This window comes from Hippichthys cyanospilos, chromosome 13 (genome assembly GCF_059441005.1).
Source record: "Hippichthys cyanospilos isolate Australia breed blue-spotted pipefish chromosome 13, RoL_Hcya_1.0, whole genome shotgun sequence".
Classification (NCBI taxonomy): domain Eukaryota; kingdom Metazoa; phylum Chordata; class Actinopteri; order Syngnathiformes; family Syngnathidae; genus Hippichthys; species Hippichthys cyanospilos.
In genome coordinates, this window is record NC_142381.1 from 463,198 (window position 1) to 483,993 (window position 20,796).

A 20,796-nucleotide genomic window follows, 5' to 3' on the forward strand; every position below is an offset into this window, starting at 1 on the left:
TGAGGCGTGTGTATAAGAGCGCCCTCGAGCTGCCAGGCCAGTCCGACCGACGGTCTTAAGGCCACCTGATACGGGAGGGGAAGTCGTTGGATCAATCTTCCTCGAATGGAGTCCGACGAGAACAAAAATCATATTTTTTTCATGACTGATTAGAAGGCACACTTTTGGCGGGAATTCCGTCCGGCATGCGGCATAAAGGAAAGGATTTTGCGCGCCATATGTTTGACCTTGCTGCGAGCTCGACTTTTTGCGAGTCACTTCCGAAGCCACGCGCGGCGAATATCAAGTGTCTGGGCGCAGCGTTGCCGGCGGGGGACGAATACCAAGTAACGCTCGCTTCGGGGGCAAAAGCGGCGGCTCGTGGGGACCGGCGCCGCCGACCGGGCTGGCTTCGTCGGGGGAGCGTTTGCCGCCTCCGGGGCCAACGGGGGTATTGATCGCTACCCGCGTATGCGCGCGCGAGTGTGTTAAACAGCAGAGTGCGTTGTTGTTTGCTGATTACGCACACACACGGAGCCCGGCGCGAGTCAGCGCGCGTGTGTTTGAGCGATGGTCGACGGCGCCGGCGGCAGACCGACTCTCGCACCCACACGCGCACATTTGGGGCCACGCACACAGGCGAGCGCTCCGTCGCAGATAAATGACGGCCCCGCAGCTCGCCGGCAGATAATTCCGTTCCGTTTTCCGCTCGGAGGCCGCGCGAAGGATGCTTAGCTTGGCGGCGGCCCGCGGGTCGCGACCCGGCTTTTCCTTTGAAGTAGCCCACTCGGGCGTCTCGCATTTTGAAGCCTTTATTTGCTTTTTCAAACAGACGATTCCATTTATTTATCTATACATTCCTTTTAGTTCTTGTTTTCATCTCCCAACGTGACGTGTCAGGTCTCCAGATAAGTAAGGGAAAGCTGCGATGAAAAGCCGCAGACGATTTGCTCGCCTTCCTGTTGGGGGTCAAAGGCGAAGCGCCGCACGTGGTGCCGGTTATCCCCCGGTTAGCGCGGCGAGCGGCTGATGGATGAGCTCCTTTTTATCCGGCCGATGGACAGGAAGCGAGCGAGCGAGCGCCCGCGACCTCCGAGCCCCGTCGCGCCTGCGATGCGGCGGCGGGCCGGATGACGCGGCGGCGGGCCGGATGACGCGGCGGCGGGCCGGATGACGCGGCGGCGGGCCGGATGACGCGGCGGCGGGCCGGATGACGCGGCGGCTTTCATCTTGCCCGCCCTAACCCTTGTCCCCAGGCGATGGAAAACGTAAACAAAGTGTCAAAAGTGAAGACGTTTTGCGTATCAAACATATCGGCGCCCGATGGCGGTATATGTGACTATCGGGGCTTTACGTAGTCTCGCGCCGGTATCCGTCTAAAAAATGACAACCGTTGGCTACCGTCGAGAACTACAAACTGAAAAAGTCGAAAAAAAAAGTTGATATTCATTTGGAGCAGTGGGAAGGCTAATTGCTATACTTGGATACACGGTCGGTCTTGAAAATGACACGGCACGTTTTTGGAATGTTTCTCAAACATACTGTAAGTACGAGCAGCGTCGTAACTACTCAATAATTGAATTCTTGTACCGGTATGGCTCCTCCCTAAAGCCCTATAAGTCCATTTCCCATTTATTACTATTAATAGCACGACTATTATGATGATGTGATATATTAGCTTGAAACGTTGCGACGGCAGAACAATGCGCAGACAGGCACCGGCTCTAATGAGGCAGCCGCGGGGGAAGGCCACGGGGGCAAAGGTCGCGCGTTTGCGGATTCCCGTCCACCAGCCGGGGGCCAAAGGTCGGCAGGCGGCGCGCAGCTGAGGCCGCGCAAGTTTGTCCCCCCGTTGGCCTTTTTGCGTCTTTCTGGTCAAAACGGCAAACCTTGGGAAAAAAAAACCCGCCGTTGGTGATGCATTTGTTTTGGGAAACAATTTTGTTCGGGGGCTTTTGTTAGCGCCGTCCGGATGTTCGCCGCTCGCTCCCCGCGGGCGCCCACCGACAAGAAAGGAGCTTCCCGCCCGGCGGGGGTCACGTCAACAGGAAAGCCGCGAGCGTCCCCGCTCATCTGCTTAGCGGCCCCGTCGCCGCGTAGCCGCTTCCTCGCCGACGTTCTCTTGGATGGTTGGCCTGCTCCCGTTGGCTGGGAGGGCGACGGCGTCAAGGAGACGCCAAACCCTTGCCGCATTTTATGTACTGTAAGGCGCGCAGAACAGAAGCTACAGTAGTGGCTGGGCCTGACCAAAATGGTCATATCCAAGCCGCTCGGGAGCGGATCCATCCAAAAAAAAACGCAAACAAACGGCACTTGGTAGCGCCCATGGGAAAAAAAACGCTCATTGTTTGACTTTAGGCTGCGGGGTGAACTCAGCCTAAGTTCATCAAGGTCCCCCCCCTCCCGGAGCAAATGGCTCCTTTTGCGCCGGGCCATTTTTCATCCCCGCGGGAGGCCGTCTCCTCCCCGCCCCGCCCCGGCCCGGCGGCCATTTTCAAAAGAGCGCATGTAAATAGCAGCCCGACGCATACGTAACAATGCGGCCGTACTTTACATGGAAGGGGCGGGCTGGCCAAGCGGCGGGGGAGCGCTTCCTCTTCGGCGGGGGGGGGGGGCGGCGCTTTACCGCTTCTGAGGGGGAGGGAGGCCTAGCACTCCAAATTGTGTTGAGTTCCAATGGTTTTACCCAGCGCGAGGGACTTTGAACACTCCTTTGGATCTGCGGACGCGCAAACCCAGATGAGGTCACGCCAAGCAAAGTCGGTCCGTCCGCCGCTCCTTAGGCGTACGTTTTTTCGCCAGCCGTCTTAGCCCGTGGCGCGAACGTCAGTTTATTTGGAAACGATTCGATACTAAGAGGCCCGTGACTCCGAATCCGTGCGCCGTTTGGAAATCAAGTGTAACTGCCTCGTAACCACAACAATAAACAGGTCGACCATAAGCAATCTAAAAATCTTGATTTGTATTATTATTCCGTAAAACGGATTCTACTTCAACGTCGGTGTGTGCAATTGAAAGGAAAGGCTTTTTCCAAATCAACTGCAGTGTTGGTTTCCGCCAGCAGAGGTCGCTAGCTGTCACGGATGAGCTTTTGAAAGCTTTTGTTCAGTTTGCGTTCAATTCGGCCGTTTTTCTTTTTGTTTCACGCATGCGCGGCGCCATTGAGCTCGGCGTGACGTCATCTCATTTTACATATTCGAGTCAAATCCAAAGGCTCAGATCTACGACTTCAAAAGAGCGTTCGTACGAACGCTGAAAAACCTCTTTTTTGACAGCCATCTTAGTCCATTCAAATGTAGGAGTATCGGAAGCCTTTGCGACTACCCGATACCTTGAAAATGGCCTGAATAAGCCAGCAACTTTTGGCCTGTTGCTTCCTTTGTCAACTGCTGCATTTTATTTATTTTTTTTTTTTTTACAGAACACTGCTATCCAGTTTGTGACTCGGAAGCCATTTCGTGGCTGCTTTTTAAAACGTCAACAAAAAGGACAGGAAAAAGACAACTTGTCTAACGCGGAACGCTACCTTCTTTTGCGCTCGCCGTATGTGTGTGTGTGTTTGTCACACGCTGACATACGGCTAGCATTTTATACATACATCCTTTTATCTGTCAGTGGGTAGCGAAGCTGAACGGCTCCCTTATATGTCTGTCTCTCACAAACACGCGCACACACACACAGAATTAAATTTCAACATGGCTGCTTTTTTCCGCCGCGCGTGCGCGAGTTGCCATCAATACTAATTTGGCGCGGGAGAAAACAAATGTATTTAATCCCTGCTTGTCTTGTCCCGTTTCCCTCTCGCCTCCCTGCGTGCCCCCTCCCCCCCTCCCCCCTCCCCCCGCGGCGAGATGATAGCCATTAGCGCCGCACCGGGAATTTGAATGCACCGGCGGCCTCGGAGCAAGACGGACCAGCGTTTAAAACGCACAAGCGCTTACAAAGGGCAAGGGGATGGTACGTGGTTTTTTTTTTTTTGATGAAGTTGAGATTCAAAGCAAGCCGACAGAAAAGTCAGCGCTCCCTCCAGTAAAGTGCAATCGTGTCACTGGCTGCAGTCAGGCTAAAGGGGCAAAACAGGACATCGGTTTGGCCGCCGTGCCGCGTTCAGGTGCCGCGGGAGAGCTTGGTGTTGAGGCGTTGCCATGGCAACCACTTGAAAGCACCCACCTCACTCTCCTCAGGCCTGACCCATATCCAGGGACGGAGCTATTACCTTCATTTTCCAAATGGAAGACACTTTTTTTTTCGCAAAAAATGCAGGCTAAAATTATGGGGCGGACTAAAATTATGGGGCGGTCCCCAACCGCCGGTCCGTGGATCAACTGGTAACGGGTGGCCGACGATATTTTGGAAGCGATTTCGTTTTAGTTTGGTTCATCCTTTAACGCTCGCGCTTTGTCTGGCTCGATCTTTGTTTTTCGGCGCCGCCTCCGGCCGCTGTCGAGATGACATTTTGTAGCGAGGAAGGACGGTGTGGCGGCGACACACACCTTGTTCTGTGCCTCTGTGGAATCTGCTCCGCGGTTTTGACGTTGTTTGTAAGAATGTTGTCATTGATGTGCAAAATGACTTGTGAGTGGCTAACATGCTAGCTAACGTTAGTTGTTCTCTTGGGCGTGTCATATATTGCGTTTAGCTCGTTAGCATTGGTTGGTGCAGGGTATTTCCCTCTGTCTTATGTTGGCACGCGCAAAGGTTTTGCATCGATAAGTACTCCTTTGCATGGAATCAACGTTTTGCTTTGAAATGAATAGCACGGGCGATTGGGTCATATGATCGATCCAAGCGTTTCAGCCTGAAAAGTTGGCCACGCGTCGGCTTTGGAAGGCGGCGCCGCGCTTGGCCCGGCCCGGCCCGGTTCGCTTCAGGAATGCCGGCGGACGGGATCCAAAGGCCCCGACTCACGCATCGCGGTGACTCATGAGACGCCCGGCGAGGACATTGCGCCGCCTGCGCTTCCTGCCCGGAAACCTGATCGGCGCTCTCGTCTTTCATAGCGCCGGCCGCGTCTCCGTACTCCGAAAGCTTTGGCTTCCGTCCGCCCGTCCGCGCGCCGGCCTCGCTTTGGCTTTGAGCCTCCGTCGCGTCGCCGGGTTGGCGTTCCCACATGCTCGTGTCCTGGAAACGACGTCGCATTCGTGCGCCGCTTCCTCATCAATACTAATATCTGTGTACGAGTCGCAGCCTTCATTTCACGGTCAAATTGTGCTATTCTCTGTTAGGGTGTATAGCAGAGGTCCCCAAGCGCCAGTCCGGTGCGTGGATCAGCCGGTACCGGGCCGGTGAGGTTTTGGGTCTAATTTATCGTTTGGTTCATTTGTGCCTTGTTTGACTTGATCCTTTGGAAGAATATTGTCATTTATGATAATGCGCCTCAAATAGCTTTCTTTGTTGTGACTTGTGCGGCTAGCACGCTAGCTAATGTTAGCGTCTTATATTGGGCTGCCTTGTATGCGTTTATGCATTTTCATTTATGCCGGTTTTGCCATAAGTTAGCATATGCAAAGGTTTTGCATCCAAGAGGACTCATTTGCATCTGAATAAAGTTTCGTACCGAAACGAATCACGTTTGCAGTTCGATTATATGATTTAATCAATGTAATTTGTGTCAATTTTCGTACGTCTTAATTTCCGAGACTCGAGCGGGCTGAGCGCTACCGTTGGTTTGTCGTTGACGGTGCGCCGCCCGTTTTGGTCGTTATTGTAAGTATTGTGAGAATACGGTTGATATAAAAATGCATATCTGAGCATCAAAACCCGCCTTGTGTGGCTGACGGATCGATCTTACCCGAATGGTGTCAAAAATGTGAAAACAAATGGAATATTTCCGTTATCTTTTCTAGCAGTGGTTTTTAAAGTGGGCTCCGCCGACCCCCGGGGGTCTCTTGGCCTTAATTTGAAGTAAAAGATGAGGGTCATTTGCGTTTTTTTACAGCGCGGCGGTCCGTCTTCCTTCTGCGGCGCGCGCGATGTGCAATGACGAGGGTGGGACGGGGGTCGCGAACAGCAAGCGTTTAACGCGGCGTGCCTCCCGTCGTCCTTGGCGCAAAGGCGGCCGAGCCGCCGGCTGAATTTCAAAGAGGACCGGCAGCCAGCTGTGAATGACACCTTGGTCGCTCACGGGCCCCCCCCCGCTCCCGCGCGCCCGTCTTTGTTTCCCGGCCGCCAAACGTGCGCGCTCAAAGGTCAGTTACAATGGCGCCTGGAGATACCAAATTCACTGGTTTTCATTGGATTCGATTTTGACGGCTTTTTTGGAAGGGATTGGGCCGTTTTCAATATCTACTTGCGAGAGCTTCACGCTACGAAATGACTTCCGCAACCGATGAATTTTGTGAGGAGGAGGACCACTGCACAGCAGCATTTCTTCACGGCCGGATCCCAACGGAGGTTGACAAGCCGGAGCGAAAAGCGCCTCCTTATCCAAACGTCCGCGTCACAAGAAGCGAAACGAGCGGAAGCTTTTACTATCTTGCGTTTTCTTTCGTATCGGCGGGCCCTTGCTTTTTCCGTGACCTGAGGTGGCGCCGATGCGCAAGGGAGGCTGGTCTGGACGCCCGCCCGGCGGGAGACGGCCGTTTTCGCGCCAAGGAAAGCTGGTCCCGGAGGCCCGTTCCTTTGGCGGCGGGCGGGATGTGATGTCATCACTTCCCGCGCCGCCGCGTTGAAAGGATGGGGAGCCTTTCAGGAAGTGCGCGGGCGACGCGGCGCGACCGCTAGAGGCCTCCCCCTGGGAAACGGAGGCGCACGTATTGTTAAACAGGAAGGAAGAAGTCAACAATGGATGAGCAACAAAAGCCAGACGGGAGGAAAAAACAAGCGCTTCCTCCTGTCCCGCTTCGGGGGGAATCCTCCCTCGGCCTACGTCACCTCCCTCCGCAAACGCGCTCACGCGGTACAGGCGCCCTCCGTGTCTCGGAAAGGCTCAAGAAAAAATCGAGCGCGCCCATGAATCGTTGGATGCCGCATACGTTGCGTACTTGTCATTCTAACCGAGGAAAGGAAATCCATCTTTCATATCATAGCGCCCGTGTTTGCATAGACACAGCGCAGCATATTCTACCAGCCGTGTCACTCACAATTTTGAAGAAAATTTGCTCGCTTTTTCTTGTTTATGCTTTTTCTTGTGTGCTCTTTTCTCTTGCGTGCTCCTCTCCTGCGAGGGAATATTCCTTCAAACTCCAAATCGATACTTCTTCTGCTTCCCTTTGTTTTGTTCCTTGATTATTTTAGTCAGCGTGTAAACACGTTACAAACTTTGATACGGGGTCTTACTCAATTTAGACATCATTTTTTATTCACGAAAATAAAAAATCGCAGACGAGCCGCCGCAGACTATTAGCCGCAAGTCTCAAATGGCGAGAGAAAAGTCACGGCTTATCGTGGGCAAAGTGCGCTACCTCGGATCGAACGGACGGACTCTTCCCAAAATGAGCCTTTGGGCTTGAATGAACTCATCGATGGTTAGCGCGAACGAACGAGACGGAGCGCTCACACTCGCTGGTGAGCGCGCGCTCATCCGTCAAGCGGCGGCGGCGGAATCTTAATCTCTTCGTTCCCATTCCGCCGTCCCTTCCCGGCCTCCGCGTCATCGCTCGTCAATGGTCGCGCGGCAAGCGATGAGGCGCCTCGCCGCGGGCGGGGCCTTCCGCACGTCCCCCCAACCCGTCCGTCAACCGCTTTGAGTAGCGGCCTTGTAATATTCAAACGCGTTGCGGAGTTAACTCATGGGACCGGGCCCCGGATTGGTCTCCGGTCACCGTCAAGGCACGACGGGACTCGTCTCTTTATCGTCTTCGCGAGCCGCCGCGCTTTCCATTGTTTCCGCGCGATCGACCCGGGCTCCTGCGAGCCCCCCCCCGCACGCACACGGCTATTTTTATCACCGCGTATGGAGAGGCGCGCTCGCTAACGCGGTGCCGGCCGGCCGGCCGACCGCCCGACCGCCCGGCCTGATTTATAGGCCCTGCGTAAAGCCGCTCCTTCCAAATGCGTACCCTTTTTTTTTTCAGCAGAGTAGGTGCACCTGTTCCCCTCTGCCCCCCCCCCCCAAAAAAACAAAACTGATCCCATTTCCAGGCAAACGGCAGCAGCATCCCTTGAAGGCCAATCGGCAGCCGCATCTTTCTCGGCCTTTCGGTAGCACACAGTATTTCGTACATCATATTCCACCCAAATGATATCATGAATCCCTTCCAAACCCCCAACAAATCTTATTTCCTGTTCTGTCATTCTCATATTTTTTCGTGCTCTCCCTTTACTGGAGAAAATAGAAGTGTATAAAAAGATTTTATACTGACACATTCTTTTTGCAAAGGCAACCAATAAAAAGCTGCTTTTGCTGTCACGCTAAGCACACCCAAACAAAAACACAATTTTGAACAATAAATCAAGTTTCCCAAAATAATACGTACCGTCAAATGACGCGTAACATCTCGCGCACCATTTCTCACAAAGAAACATAATAATGATGTCAAATATGATTTTGGCCGGATTAATTTTTTGTAGAAATGGCCAAACGTCAGAATTTGTGCAATTTGGGTTTGAGGCAATAAAGCGGGAATTGTTTGAGGAGCCTTCCACAAGGAGGTCAACGCGGCAAGATGGGGAATTTCACCTTTGACCCTTGAGGCCAGAAAACGGCATCGGCCTCGTTAGCCGACCCCGTCGCAGGCGTACGTGACTGTGACGCCTTCTCACCTTTGACCCCGCGCGGCGGCGTCACCTTTGCTCAGACGCTATGAGCTGGCCTGCGTGCGTTAGCGCGTCGATGCTATTCGGTTGCTGCGGGCTGGTCACATTAGCGCGCGGACGCTATGGCAATGCTAGCCATACTAGCGCGTTGCCGTAATCCGCTCGCTGCGGGCTAGTCACGTGAGCTCGGGTGTCAGCAACCAGCCGTAGTATCTTGTTGACATCTTTTCTTACAATTCAGTACTCAAGTTTGAAGTTTTTCAGTTTTTGTTTTGGTCGTTTCTTGGTCCAGTTTAGAATAATAAGCTTGAGCGTGTGAGTGCTGTTGGCTTGCTAGCATTATGTTGTCATATGAGCATGCGGACGCTATGGGAGTGCTAGCCCTACTAACATATTTATGTTTTCTAGATAAATCGATAGTCACATTAGCTTGTGTGAGCTAACTGACTACTAGCAACAAGCTTTAGCATCATGTTGGCGTCAGTGCGCTGTGGGGTCAATGGTTATACAACACTTTTAAGGTTTTTTTTTTCAGTTTTAGCTGTTTTTTAAAAAAAAATCTTTTGATTTTGTTAACTCTCGCGCCACGCCATCCGATTGCTAGCCACGCTAACATGTAGTATTGTGTTTGGTGGCATTTGAAAAAGATTTTGCTAATCATGAGAGCACGCCATGGCGAGGCCGGCTTCTCTCTCTCTCTCTCCCTCTCTCCTGTGGATTAAAGAGGAGCACAAAGAAACATGACTCTTGCATATATTAAATTAGACGGCGTACCTGCAGCGCTGCTTTGGCCTGATAGTGTGGCGTTAAGCGGCTTTTGCCAGTGTGCGCGCGCGTGTGCCTGTGATGCTTGAGTGACAGCGAAGAAGCGTCAGCAGCTCTCCGACGCACAAAAAAAACGTCGAGTCGCCATCCGTCAGTCTTTTTTTTTTTTGCAAAGCTTTTATTTTTTTTCCCGCCCCGCTGTCAGCCGGCAGTGCTGCGTTCGCGTTCCGTCCGGACGTTTGAGCGTCGGCCCGGTGAGCAGCCAGGCAGCAAATTGAAAAATAGCAGCGGAGAAAAGCGATTTACGGCTTTTTTTTTTCCCTCCCCTCCTCGCGCTTGTGTGTGCGTTGATCGGATTGCCACATCAAGCGTCAGTCGAGTGTCAACACGCGCGCGCACACACGCGCAACTGGCGCACCTGCAGGGCAGACAAATGTTGGCGTTCTACTGAACTGTGGAAGCTCATGATGCACTCAGCTGACCTGTTTTGTGTGCGTGTGCGTAAAATGTCACCGTCGAGGCGCGCACGCGCGCGCGCACGCACAGAGTGGCACAAAGTAGAGCGAGGCAGAGCTGAGCTGCAGTGTTGCGTGCGCGCAGTTGTCAAAGTGCACGCAACGCGCATGCGTTGAGCATCAATCACGTGACAGCTTGACCGTTTGGTCGGCTAGCTGGCTTTCTTTCTTTCTTTCTTTCTAATATTCGAAAAGAATGCCCGATTTTATCACAGTAGTAAAATGTTGAAAATGAGTACGAAAGCAAAGTTGAATCCAAAACGTCTTTCTCTTTTTCAGTCGTTTTTTTTCTTGCTTGCTTTCTCCCGCAGACACACACTCGCTGGACACTCGCGCCATCAGCATCATCCCGCTAATCCAAATCTTGGCTCGGCTTCCACTCGAACGCTTGAAATCTTTTTTAACCGCCAGGATTTTCTCGCGCCCCGGGTGCGCTTTCCCCTGACTTGCGGCAAATTAGAGAAGAAAAAAGAGGAGGGCCGTACACGAAAGAGGCTAAAGCTAGCGCCGTAGCTCTCCTCGGCGGTTCCTTTCCCAGACGGCCGGGGAAACGTGTTTCCGGATGCTCGTTCGGCGCCGCGGTGTCCATTTTTCCATCATTAGCAGACTTAGTGTAGGGCAGACTTTTTTTGTCGTGAGCTTGACGCTGCTCACTTTCGACGCCGACAGTCTTTCACCGATGTTTTTCGTTGTTTTTTTTGTCATCTTTAGCTGCGGCCGCTAGCCCTTCGGGCCGGCTAGTCGCCTTTACCGCTTCTCTGCGAGCCGTTGGGTAAAGACCACGTGGTATTTTGGCGTTTTGCGGACGGTCTTTCAACGGAACCTTCATCGCTCGCTCGCCCACCCGCAAAATGTGACATATCTCACGTTCATTTGCTCACACACACATTGTACATTTGTTTTCCCTCATTCATCATGCACTCAATGTGATGTGGCGCTGCTGTTTGGAATTATGGGATGTCGCAGCACTTGACAGTGGCCGTGTGTGTGTGTGTGTGTGTGCATACTTGATAAGTACACACTTTTATAAGCATGCACAATGCAGCCTCACACACTCTTATCTCCCACACAGGAGGTAATGAGAAGCTCACACACACATACACACACAAACACACACGGCGGCGGCGCGTTATCTCCCGCTTTGTGTCTCGGCTGACAAACAGCCGGCGAGGCGTCGTTGCTTTCTCCTCTCGTGGTTGCTTTTTAATCATCAGCGGGCCTCCTCCTCCTCCTCTTCCTCCTCCTCCTCATCTTCTTCCTCTGCTACTTCCTGTTGGCGTTCATATCTTGCGTGGCCCATCCAGCTTCTCCTGCACCTTTTCAAACGGTGGCGCCAAAAAAAAACCTGTTCCGCATCCATTCTTTTTTTTTTCGTAGAAGCAAATTGGACATTTTATCCTTCCGCTTCCACAAAAATCATCCAATGGCATTTTTCCTATTCGGGTAATGTTTCCTTTCGTGTCTCGTTGTCGCCGACTAACGACTGCTTTTGCACAGCGCGCGCTTCAAATCTCATTTGAAACCAACTAAATGTATGAAGTCATTGCTACTATGTCGTGTGTTTATCTTCTATTTGCATTCCGTTGCGAGCGGTCACTGTTTCACTGTTAAAAATAAAAGAAAAAACAAAAAAACCCCACGAATCTTCTGCCCTGCCCCAAACTGAGGGCGCGGCTCAAGTCTGGAAAAGAGTCCAGATGACAGTTGTTTTGGGAGCGGGCCGACAAACCATACTTGAGTCCGTAGCATTAGCCTCCGAACGGAGCTTCATTTAGCCGAATCAGTAAGTTTGCGGCAAAACGCCAACTTTTCCACAGCGACAGCCGTTCCACACGATGATCCCACGACGGCCTCCGAGTCGCGGTCGGATCCGTTCTCATCCGAGTCCCGGCGCCTCGTAGAAGACCGGCGAGTCGACGTCCAACCCGGCCGCGCCCGTATGGGAAATTTTGCCACGGAACCCAACCGATGTCGAGGCTTCCCGGGTTGACTGTGAGGTTGCGCTGTTTTTTTTGGTCGTCGTTGTTTTCGACATTTTCTTCTCGACTGATGTAGTCGACGCCGAGCTAGCGGAGACGCCGTTGACGTCTATTTATGGCAAACAAACACGGCGGCGCGTCAGTACAAAAGGACAAAAGCAAACAAGGATTTGTCACATCGCGCGTGGAAAGTACTTAGGCTCCGTACGGCAGCAGATGTACAGATGCGGAAAAAAAAGGATCCGGGAAAATGCGGGGAAAAAAAAAGAATCAGGCCGTTTCCAGGCAAGGCCAAGCTTCTTAGATTGTTCGCTCTTTGCTTCTTAGATGATTTTTTTTGCTTTTGCTCCCCTTTTCCTTTTCGTTCATTTCATTTATTCAAAAATAAATCCATACATACAATCGCTACCCATTTTTGCCAGGATTGAATTAGAAGACGAATATTCTTGCGGAATAATGAGCTAAAGAAGAAACAAAAGTTTAGCTTTTGTTGTCCTTTTAAGTTTTTTTCCATTTGTTTGAACCCCCCCCCTAAAAATCGCAATTTTTTTTTGGAGTCGTGCAGTTGCAATTTGATTCAAAATGTGGTTTAATATCACAACGGTATTCTTTTAATGTCTTGATTGGTCCTGTCATTAAAGCTGAGGCGTGAAAGTCATTTTTATCGTCGCAGTTTGTGGGGCCGGAATGAATTCGGAGCGTGCCGGTCACACGCTTAGCAAGTTGAAAATCAGAGGCCGGTGGAAAAAAATTGTGTTTTTTTTCAAGACAAGTCGCAAGCGTGCTATTTTAGCCGGAAGCCCGGTGTCAAACGAGCGTTCGGAAAAGGACGGCGGCGGGCCTCGCCTTTGACACCGAGCGGCGCCGGGCGGCCGGGGTTTGGCAGGCGGCCTTCCAACAACGCCTCCGTTACCTGTGCTCAGCAGGCGCCGCACCGCCGGGTCACCTTCTCCGCGGCCAAGCAGGCGCAGGAGCCGCAGGACGCGTCCCCGCACGGCTACTACGACAGCGGGCTGGACGAGTCGGAGACGCCCAGCTCCAAGTCGTCGTCCGGGCCCCGGATCGGGCCGCTGGCGCCGCCCGAGGACCACTACGAGCGCACCACGCCGGACGGCAGCATCGGCGAGATGGAGCACCCCGAGAACGGTGAGTCTGATCGGACGGCCGCGCCCCTCCGCGCCCCTCCGCGCCCCTCCGCGCCCCTCCGCGCCCCGCCGTCCGTACGCCACCTAATCCCGTCCCGCCGCTCGCCGCGTTAACGTGGCGATTACGCGAACGGGGGCCGGCCCGACCTTCCGTCAGCCGCCGTGTTTTCGGAGCCTCGTCGCCCCGCCGCCGTTTGGCTTGCTTACGCCGGGCGCATTTTCAAACCGAAAAATTGGAGATTGTTTCGCTAGTTTGATTCGGGACATTTTGAAGCAAAACAAAACATGTTTTTTTAATTCATCCCAGCCGTTAAACGGGAAGTCAAGTTAATATATGCTTGACAAATTAAATATGAACGAAATAAAATGACCAAACATGTTAGAAATGACAAAATAAGTGAAGCAAAGGCTTGGCTGACCGCTCATTTTTCGACAAAATGCATTCTTCCTTTCCTTTCCTTTCCTTTGCTTTCCTTTCCTTTCCTTAACGACTTCAGCCGATCGACGTAGCGCCGCCTCCCCGCAGTGAGCATCCAATCGCGTCGCGTTCAACGCGAGGCTTCCAGATTGCCACCATCGGCTATTGTCTACGAACGACGTTCGCATATGCCTTTGCGCGCCGCGCAGAAGCCCGCGGCTTGCCCCCTGACGTCGGTGTGATTTGTCGCCACGGCGACATGGACCATCGGGCGAGGGATGAAACCGCCGCTCCCTTTTTTTCTTTTGGCCGGCGCGGACAAGTGTGGCCACACGTAAGGAGAGGCCCGCGGGCGGACCCTAATCTGGATTTAGCGGCCCATATCGGCGTAATCGGCCTAGGAGCATTAAGGGCGCCGGCGGGACCATCTGGACGGGCGCTACGTTAGCCGCACGCTACATCACGTCAACCGCCGCCCGGGAGCAAAAGTTTTGGCTTGCGGCCAAGCTCGCCCACGCTTTGGTCAAAACTCCACAAATTTGTGTATACATTTGCGTACAAATCAGTGTCTGTGAGAGCCAGAGTGAGCGAGGGAGTGAACGCGCGCGTATGTTCCGCACGAGTCTGCGGCGCGCTTAAAAGTCTTGGAGCTGATGTGCGCCTTTCCATCCGATCCTTTTAATTTTGGGGGGCGGAAAAAAAGAAAAATCAATCCACCCCCATTCTCAAATGTTTACCTCTGCATTTGTCTTATAAATATCTTGTTTTACAAGTGAATGATTTATAACTGGCCGTTTGAAATTCGGATATGCCATACATCGATGAAGAAGGTTTGACGGCGGACGCATGCCGCAAGCCCGGCCACTACCGAAGCTTCTGTTCCATGCGTCTTATAATGCAGTGCGCCTTTTACGCAAACAGTTTTGAAATAGGCCGTTCATTGAAGGTGCGCCCTATAATGCAGTGCGCCTTTTACGCAAAGTTTTGAAATAGGCCACTCATACCCTACTGTGCCTTATAGTGCGGAAAATTGCATGGTAACATTTTTCGTTTGCAAGGGAGCTGTGGGAAAAATCTCGTATGATTTTGTGTCCACGCGAGCGTATGGGTTAGAGATGATCTGTGTGAATGTGAGTACAGGTATATGTGTGAGAGCACTCGTGTGTGAGGAATCGCATGCTGCGTAGTGTGAAATGCTGTATGCGAGTTTGAATGGGCGTACGTGTGAGCTTGTCTGCGAGCGGGAGAGTTTGCGTGCGCTCTCTTTGATGTGCGGAGGATAGGAACAAAGTGAGGGTGATGAAGATGATGCGAGCGGCAGATAAAAGCATCGAGGCTCCATTTGGCGCCCGGCGCGGCCGGCTCATCTTCATCACGGCCATCATCGTCCTCCTCCTCCACTCCGCCGCCGCACGCGCTGGCCAGCGACAGGAAGCGGGCACATTAGCGGGCGGGGCCGCCGGCATTAGCGTCCATTACGGGAGCTTTTAGGGCGCCGGGAGACGCCGCGTCTGGGGGGGGTCAGATCCGCGTCGCGGCAAGTCCGCCGGGCTCGCCGTAGGCCGCGTTTCATCGGCGGAAACGAGCCGACGCCCGCTTCTGTAGTCGGGCCGCGCCCCGGCGGTGTCGCAGACCGGCGACGTCGCTCGTGACGGGTCGGTGAGGTCGCGGGACGGTGACATCGCCGGCGGGTATTCGCCCATGTTGTAGGACTGATGTTTGGAACGCGATCTCCTTTAATGCCAGGGACGTATTTTCACGCACGAAATCCCAGCTACCAGAAGTATTACTCGTTAAACGGGGTCGTCAACGGTGGCCTCCCGGCCCAGGGGACGCGGGTTCCCTCCCCCGACCGGCGCGACCATGTCAAAGCGTCCTCGAGCGAGACGCCGAACCCCCGGTCGCTCCCGACGACCATTCGCGCGGCCGGTCGCAATTTAGCGTGTCCCGTACACCTGCCCGCCATGCTTTGGGAGTGCGGGAGGAGAGAACCGGCGCGGACTCCAGAGCCGGCCGGATTTGGACTGGGGTCCCCGAACCGCGACGCCAAGGTGCTGACCGCCGCTCCGCCTTACAGACGGTCCGCGCATTTCCTCTTGGCCGCTACGGTGCAGCGGGCCGAAGAGCGGCGCGAAGCGGGCGAGCGCTGGCGGAGCTCTTCCCGCATCAAGCTAACGTACGCTTCCTCTCCTGGCAGCTGCTTACTTTGCAAGAAAAAAAAATCACTTACTGACTAATAATGGCTCACACGCACACACGCAGTCATTAGAGGCGGCGCGTTCAAAGACTTTCCAGGCTGAAGGAGGCGCGCGCCGGCAGCGCCGTTGCGTAACCATGAAAGGCCACGGCCGCGCTTTGCCAAGTGGGACGCTCGCTGAGAGATGGGCTGACGAAAGCGCCGTCCTCACCCGGGGTGCGTGAGAGCGCGCGCCAGAGCGGGCGCGCCAGAGGCTCATTAGCCGGGAGATAAAAGCGCCACTGATAGGAGAGGTGATTCCTCCCCCTTGGAAGCGCACCTCCCGACGCCCGGCCCGAGAGGGAGAGGGAGCCGACGCAAGGCCAATTTGTCGGCTGTCGGCTTCACCTGTTAGACGTTTGCCAGAGACCATACGCGAAGAAGGAGGAGCTGACGCTTCGGAGGGCAGGTGTTCTGCACCTTTTCTGCACCTTTTCTGCTTTTCTCTCCCCAAAACGCCCGATTGAAATGATCGGCTTATTAGCCAATAGCTTGAAAAGGAAGTTAATGGTTTGAATCCGGTGCGCTTGAGAGAGAAGGTTGGCATGATAGCGGCCCTCCAGGACTGGACTTTGACAGTAGAGTAGAAGTAGATTGTGTTTTTCTGGTGACTTTGTCCACATTTTAGGAGCCTCCTTTGCCGGCTAAAAAAGCCGTCTTTAGAAAGGCTGAGAAATTCATGTGATTTGCAGTCATTAGTCATCTGAAATTCATTCATATGCGGCAAGATGGAGGCTAGCGCGCATCCTTGCGATCTAAAAGCGCGTCTCCCAAAGCCGGCGCCCGTCGCGTCCCGGCTCGGTCCCGGCCCGGGTCCCGGCCCGCCAGCTGTTCCCGGTGAGTTCCGATGCCGCGGTTGGGGGGGGCGATAGTGGCGGGTCAGCACCTGGGAAGCTGTCCGTCGGGAGCGCCGACGCCGCGGGGGAGCTGGCCGCGGCTTCGCCCGCTAGGTTAGCGTGGCATCATGGGAGCTAATGAACGCAGGGCGGGGCGCGCCCGGTGCCGGCGGGGGATGTAAACAAGCGTGTGTGCGTTTGCGCGCGCGTCCCCGGTGTGCCAAACTTTGTTTTCGCGCTGACCCGCCGCCGCCCTCGGAGGAGACGTGTCTCCATGGAAACTGGAAGACCTCCACCGGTGGTGTTGTTGCGGTTGATGATGAGGTTAATCATCTGTGGAAAGTCACCTGATGTGCGCGCGCGCACACTCACACCAAAGTTGCATTACGGAAAGAAAATGAGTACGCTTGGTGGCGCCGACGTGGAATGTTAAACACTTCCCTCTCTAGCATACTAAAGAAAGCTTAAAAAAAAAGCTTAGGTCAGCATTAATTTAGTATTGATTTCTAGATACTCAAGTATTGAGTTGATACTAAATTATCTGCCGTTGAATGACTGTTCTCTTACGTCTCGTAACAAGAGAAAATTCAAGGTTCCGAAAAAAAAAAAATAAAAATATATATATATATATATATATATATATATATATATATATATATATATAATGTAGCGAGTAAAAATATGAAGCGAAAGCATTCTATTCCCGTCGTACTCAAGATGACTTCCTGTGTCAAAATAAAAGCTTTTCTCCAGCTGCCTCCCCTTGGCTTCAATTAAAACGTTGTCAGCGGCAATTAAAATGGGCGGCGGCCGACGGATTAGCGCGGGCTTAAAGGTGCGCGTCGGTCACATAGCGCCAATTAAACGCGAGCCGGCTAATTAAGGAGCGGCTCACGGAGGACGTGCGCTCTTAAACCAATATTGGAAAAAAGGGGGAGGGGGAGCACCGGCGCCTTTGCCGTCGCTCAACGTGATGTGTGATGACGGCGACCGCTCGCTCCCTCGCTCAGGATTAACAAACATTAGCGCTAATGGGGCTAAGCTCCTCATGAATTCCGCCAAATAAATATTTGACTTTAATGCTGCAGCTCACTTGCGCCTTCTGGACCCTCGCTGACGTTGACGCCAAATCTGCCACGCATGCTCTTATTTCCGTGATAGGATGCGCGCGAATCAAAATGAGTGTCGGCCGTTTTGGTTTGAAAGAGCGTTAGAGCAACCATGAACACAAAACGGACTTTTACTGTATAACTGAAATGTAAAAAGGTAAAAAGGTAAAAGAAAGAGGTAAAGAAAGAGGCATTTACATGCCGATGACGTTATTTTCATTACCCCAAAATGAAAACTGGCGGTTTATGCGCCGCATAGGTGGCGCCGGATCATAAAGCACAATGTCAGCTTTGGAGAATATTCAAGGATTTTAGGTGCGCCTCATAGCGCGGAAAATACGGTACGGACGGTTAGTCGGCCGTTTCGAAGGTGAAGGTGCCACACGTTTCCCCGTAGCGACCCTTACCCGAACGAACGGAAAAAAAATCCTCAGTCAATAGCAAAGGCGTTGTTCTTCCGTCGCCAAATGAAAAGGAGTGAAGGTAATCGGCCGGCATGCGCCTGTTGCTTCCGAGCAGATGCCGCCTTTGGCACCCTCTGCAACCAGCAGGCGTCAATTTGTCGGGTTTTTTTTCTCTGTGTGTGAAGTAGAGCAAACGATAGCCGGTCACGCCGCCGCGAGACTCGGCCAGGCGCTTCCGAGCGCCCGCCAATTATCCGCCCCGCCGGCGTCCTTTCAGCCGAGGCGGCGGCGCCGCGAGCGGGGGCCACTTTGAGCGGACGGCTCGGCATTCATCCGCCGGGCGACCCCTCTGACCCGCCGGCGCCGGCCGGCCAATTAGGGCAGGCGGCGCGAACGGAGGGATGGGGCGCTTGATGCGGGGCGGTCGTCACGGCAACCCGCGCTCTTCATGCTCACCGTTTTCCGGATGAGGGGGTAACGGCAACGGCTCTTTTTGAGGCGGCCCCGGTCGGCTCAAGCGCCGTTCCGGTTACACGTTCCGGCCGGCCCAAAGTCGGCCTCGGTTACCAAACCGCTTAGCCGACCGCAATTAATAAAGGAACGCCCTTCCGTGCGCTCTTAACGGAATGGAGCGGAGACATCAGAACTTTGACATGATCTTCTTGGTTTTTGTAATATTCCCGCGCGTGAACGAGGACGGACTCTGACGGCGGTTCCTTACTTGAAAATAATGCGGTAACGAGCTCAGCTAACACGAGCTGCCGTTAGCCGCGACAGGCGCCGGCTGCCGTCCGCCTTCTTGCTTGTCCCGTTGCGCTAATTATTCGAAGTCCGCGTGAAAATGTGCATCGAAAATGCTTCCTCAAATCAAATTTTGTAGTTATAGGACGCCCACGTACTTTTGGCCTTCATTTTTGGGAAATAAATATATTTGGGAAATACCAGTTATTGGTCAAGCCATTTGCAAACGTTGGCGCGCTGTCGCCATTTGGGTGAGATTTCAGGTCCCGGCTTCCTTCAACGCTTTTCCGTGAAACGCCTTTCACGTAAAGATCAAAGGAGTGGACAAAGTGCTGCACGAGGCTGGAGAGGCAAGATAGATGAAGCAGCACTAAAACATTTCAGGTAGGGAGGGAGTGTTGAGTCCAACGGCTGCGGGAGCTTGTTGAAGCCAAAGCCCTCCGTCTGCTGATAACGGCTTCCGCTTTGGTCTGACAAAACACCTGCGAAAAGCGGCTGGGCCGGGGCCGCGCCCGGCGCGGCCCGCCGTTTGGCCGGCAGCCTTTTGCTCGACGGGATTTCCAGAAGATTAGGATGGGAGGTTTTTGGGGAGGGGGGACGTCGGGACGGAACAAAAAAAGACGGCGGCTAATCCACAGCGACCCCGCGCTAATCCACTTATTTGCCACGTATTAGTGCAACGATCCCTCCCGAGTTAATCAGGTTTTCCGCCCAAAGGGTTTCCGACTCAGCGGGATGAAGCGCCGGTCCGAACAAACGCGTCCGCTATCCCGTTGGCCCCGCTCCGTTACGCTGGCGCGCCCGCGGCAACGACGGCGTCCTGCCGGCTCCCATCTCGAGGACGGCTTTCCAAGATGGACTCCTTTGTAGTCCGTACCGTAGACGTTCAACCCCAGTCCTGAACAAAGGGCCGGGGGCCCAAAGCAAAAGTGGTACGTTGTTATTCGATGAGGTCTCGAGGCTTTCGAGCTCAGTCCGAATTGGGTGATAATAAGGCCAGGTTAGGGAAAATTCACCCCGGGGTTAAACGTGATAGAAACATGCAAACGCTGGGGGTTGCATGACCGCGAGTGCGGGCGAGCGGCCGGGACCCGGGAGGACAAGGCGGATGATCCCCGGGATTAGATGCAGACCGGCAGGTAATCCCGCTCCGGGAGCCGGTTAGTCCACGTTCGGCTAATTACGACGAGATTTGTCGCCGCAAGCCTCTTACTGGGAGCCGAGACCAGATCGAGTCCGCGGATCGATGGCGGGAGACTTGATGGGTGACTCGCCAGCTAGCCGTTAGCTTAGCATCTCGCCTCCAATTCCGGAGTATCTGGGATTGAGTGTCTGGACTCTTTTGGCATTGAATGAGTTCATAAATATATCGTCGCTCCAAAGGCAGAATCCTCTTCTGTACAAATGCGGTCTTCATTTTTTGTTAGTTTGTTTCGTTTTTAGCCATGGATACTATTGGCGACTATCTCGCACGTTATATTTCAACAATTTTGATCAATTGAAAGTGTTGAATTTAACACGGGAGCCGACCGCTCGAAGAACTCTCAAGTCATTTCGGCAAACGGTCCCCCGGCCGGTGTTTGGAATCCGTCAGTAGATTTCAGTAGACGAAGGGGCCTGTACCCGCCGCGCATCCGTCCTCTCCCCAGAGGTAGACAGGAAGGCCCTCCAGCGCGCGATCAAGTCCTCTGGGCGCATCTGTGGAGCGGCCCTCCGCTCGGTGCGGGAGGAGACGCGACCTCGTCGGGGACGATACTCACCCGCGACGCAATGTGTTTGAACCGCTGCGATCGTGCAGATGCCGCAGGGGCCCGGGGGCCAGGACCGCCGGGCCGGCAAACAGCTTGTACCCACGGGCCGTCCGGATCCCGAACAAAGGCCTCGGCGCGAGTCATTTGACAGCGGGCGCGATTGCAACTTCCAACCCCGCGCGGTGCAGGAAAGCTGATAAACACGTCATATTTCACACTAC

The 20,796-nt window shown here is 53.7% G+C and overlaps 1 protein-coding gene across 9 annotated transcripts in view; it reads left to right on the forward strand.

Moving 5' to 3' along the window:
- Nucleotides 1-20,796, forward strand: part of LOC148413324 (protocadherin-1-like) — a 67,102-nt gene that overhangs the window by 20,782 nt on the left and 25,524 nt on the right. For 7 of the 9 annotated variants that reach the window (XM_088430652.1, XM_088430650.1, XM_088430653.1 and 4 more), the window contains exon 4: nt 12,859-13,081. In XM_088430652.1, coding sequence (XP_088286778.1) covers nt 12,859-13,081 — 223 coding nt within the window. Of the gene's footprint in view, nt 1-12,858; nt 13,082-13,577; nt 17,040-20,796 lie in introns of those variants that run through there. The other 2 variants (XM_088430656.1, XM_088430651.1) reach the window with 2 other exon arrangements.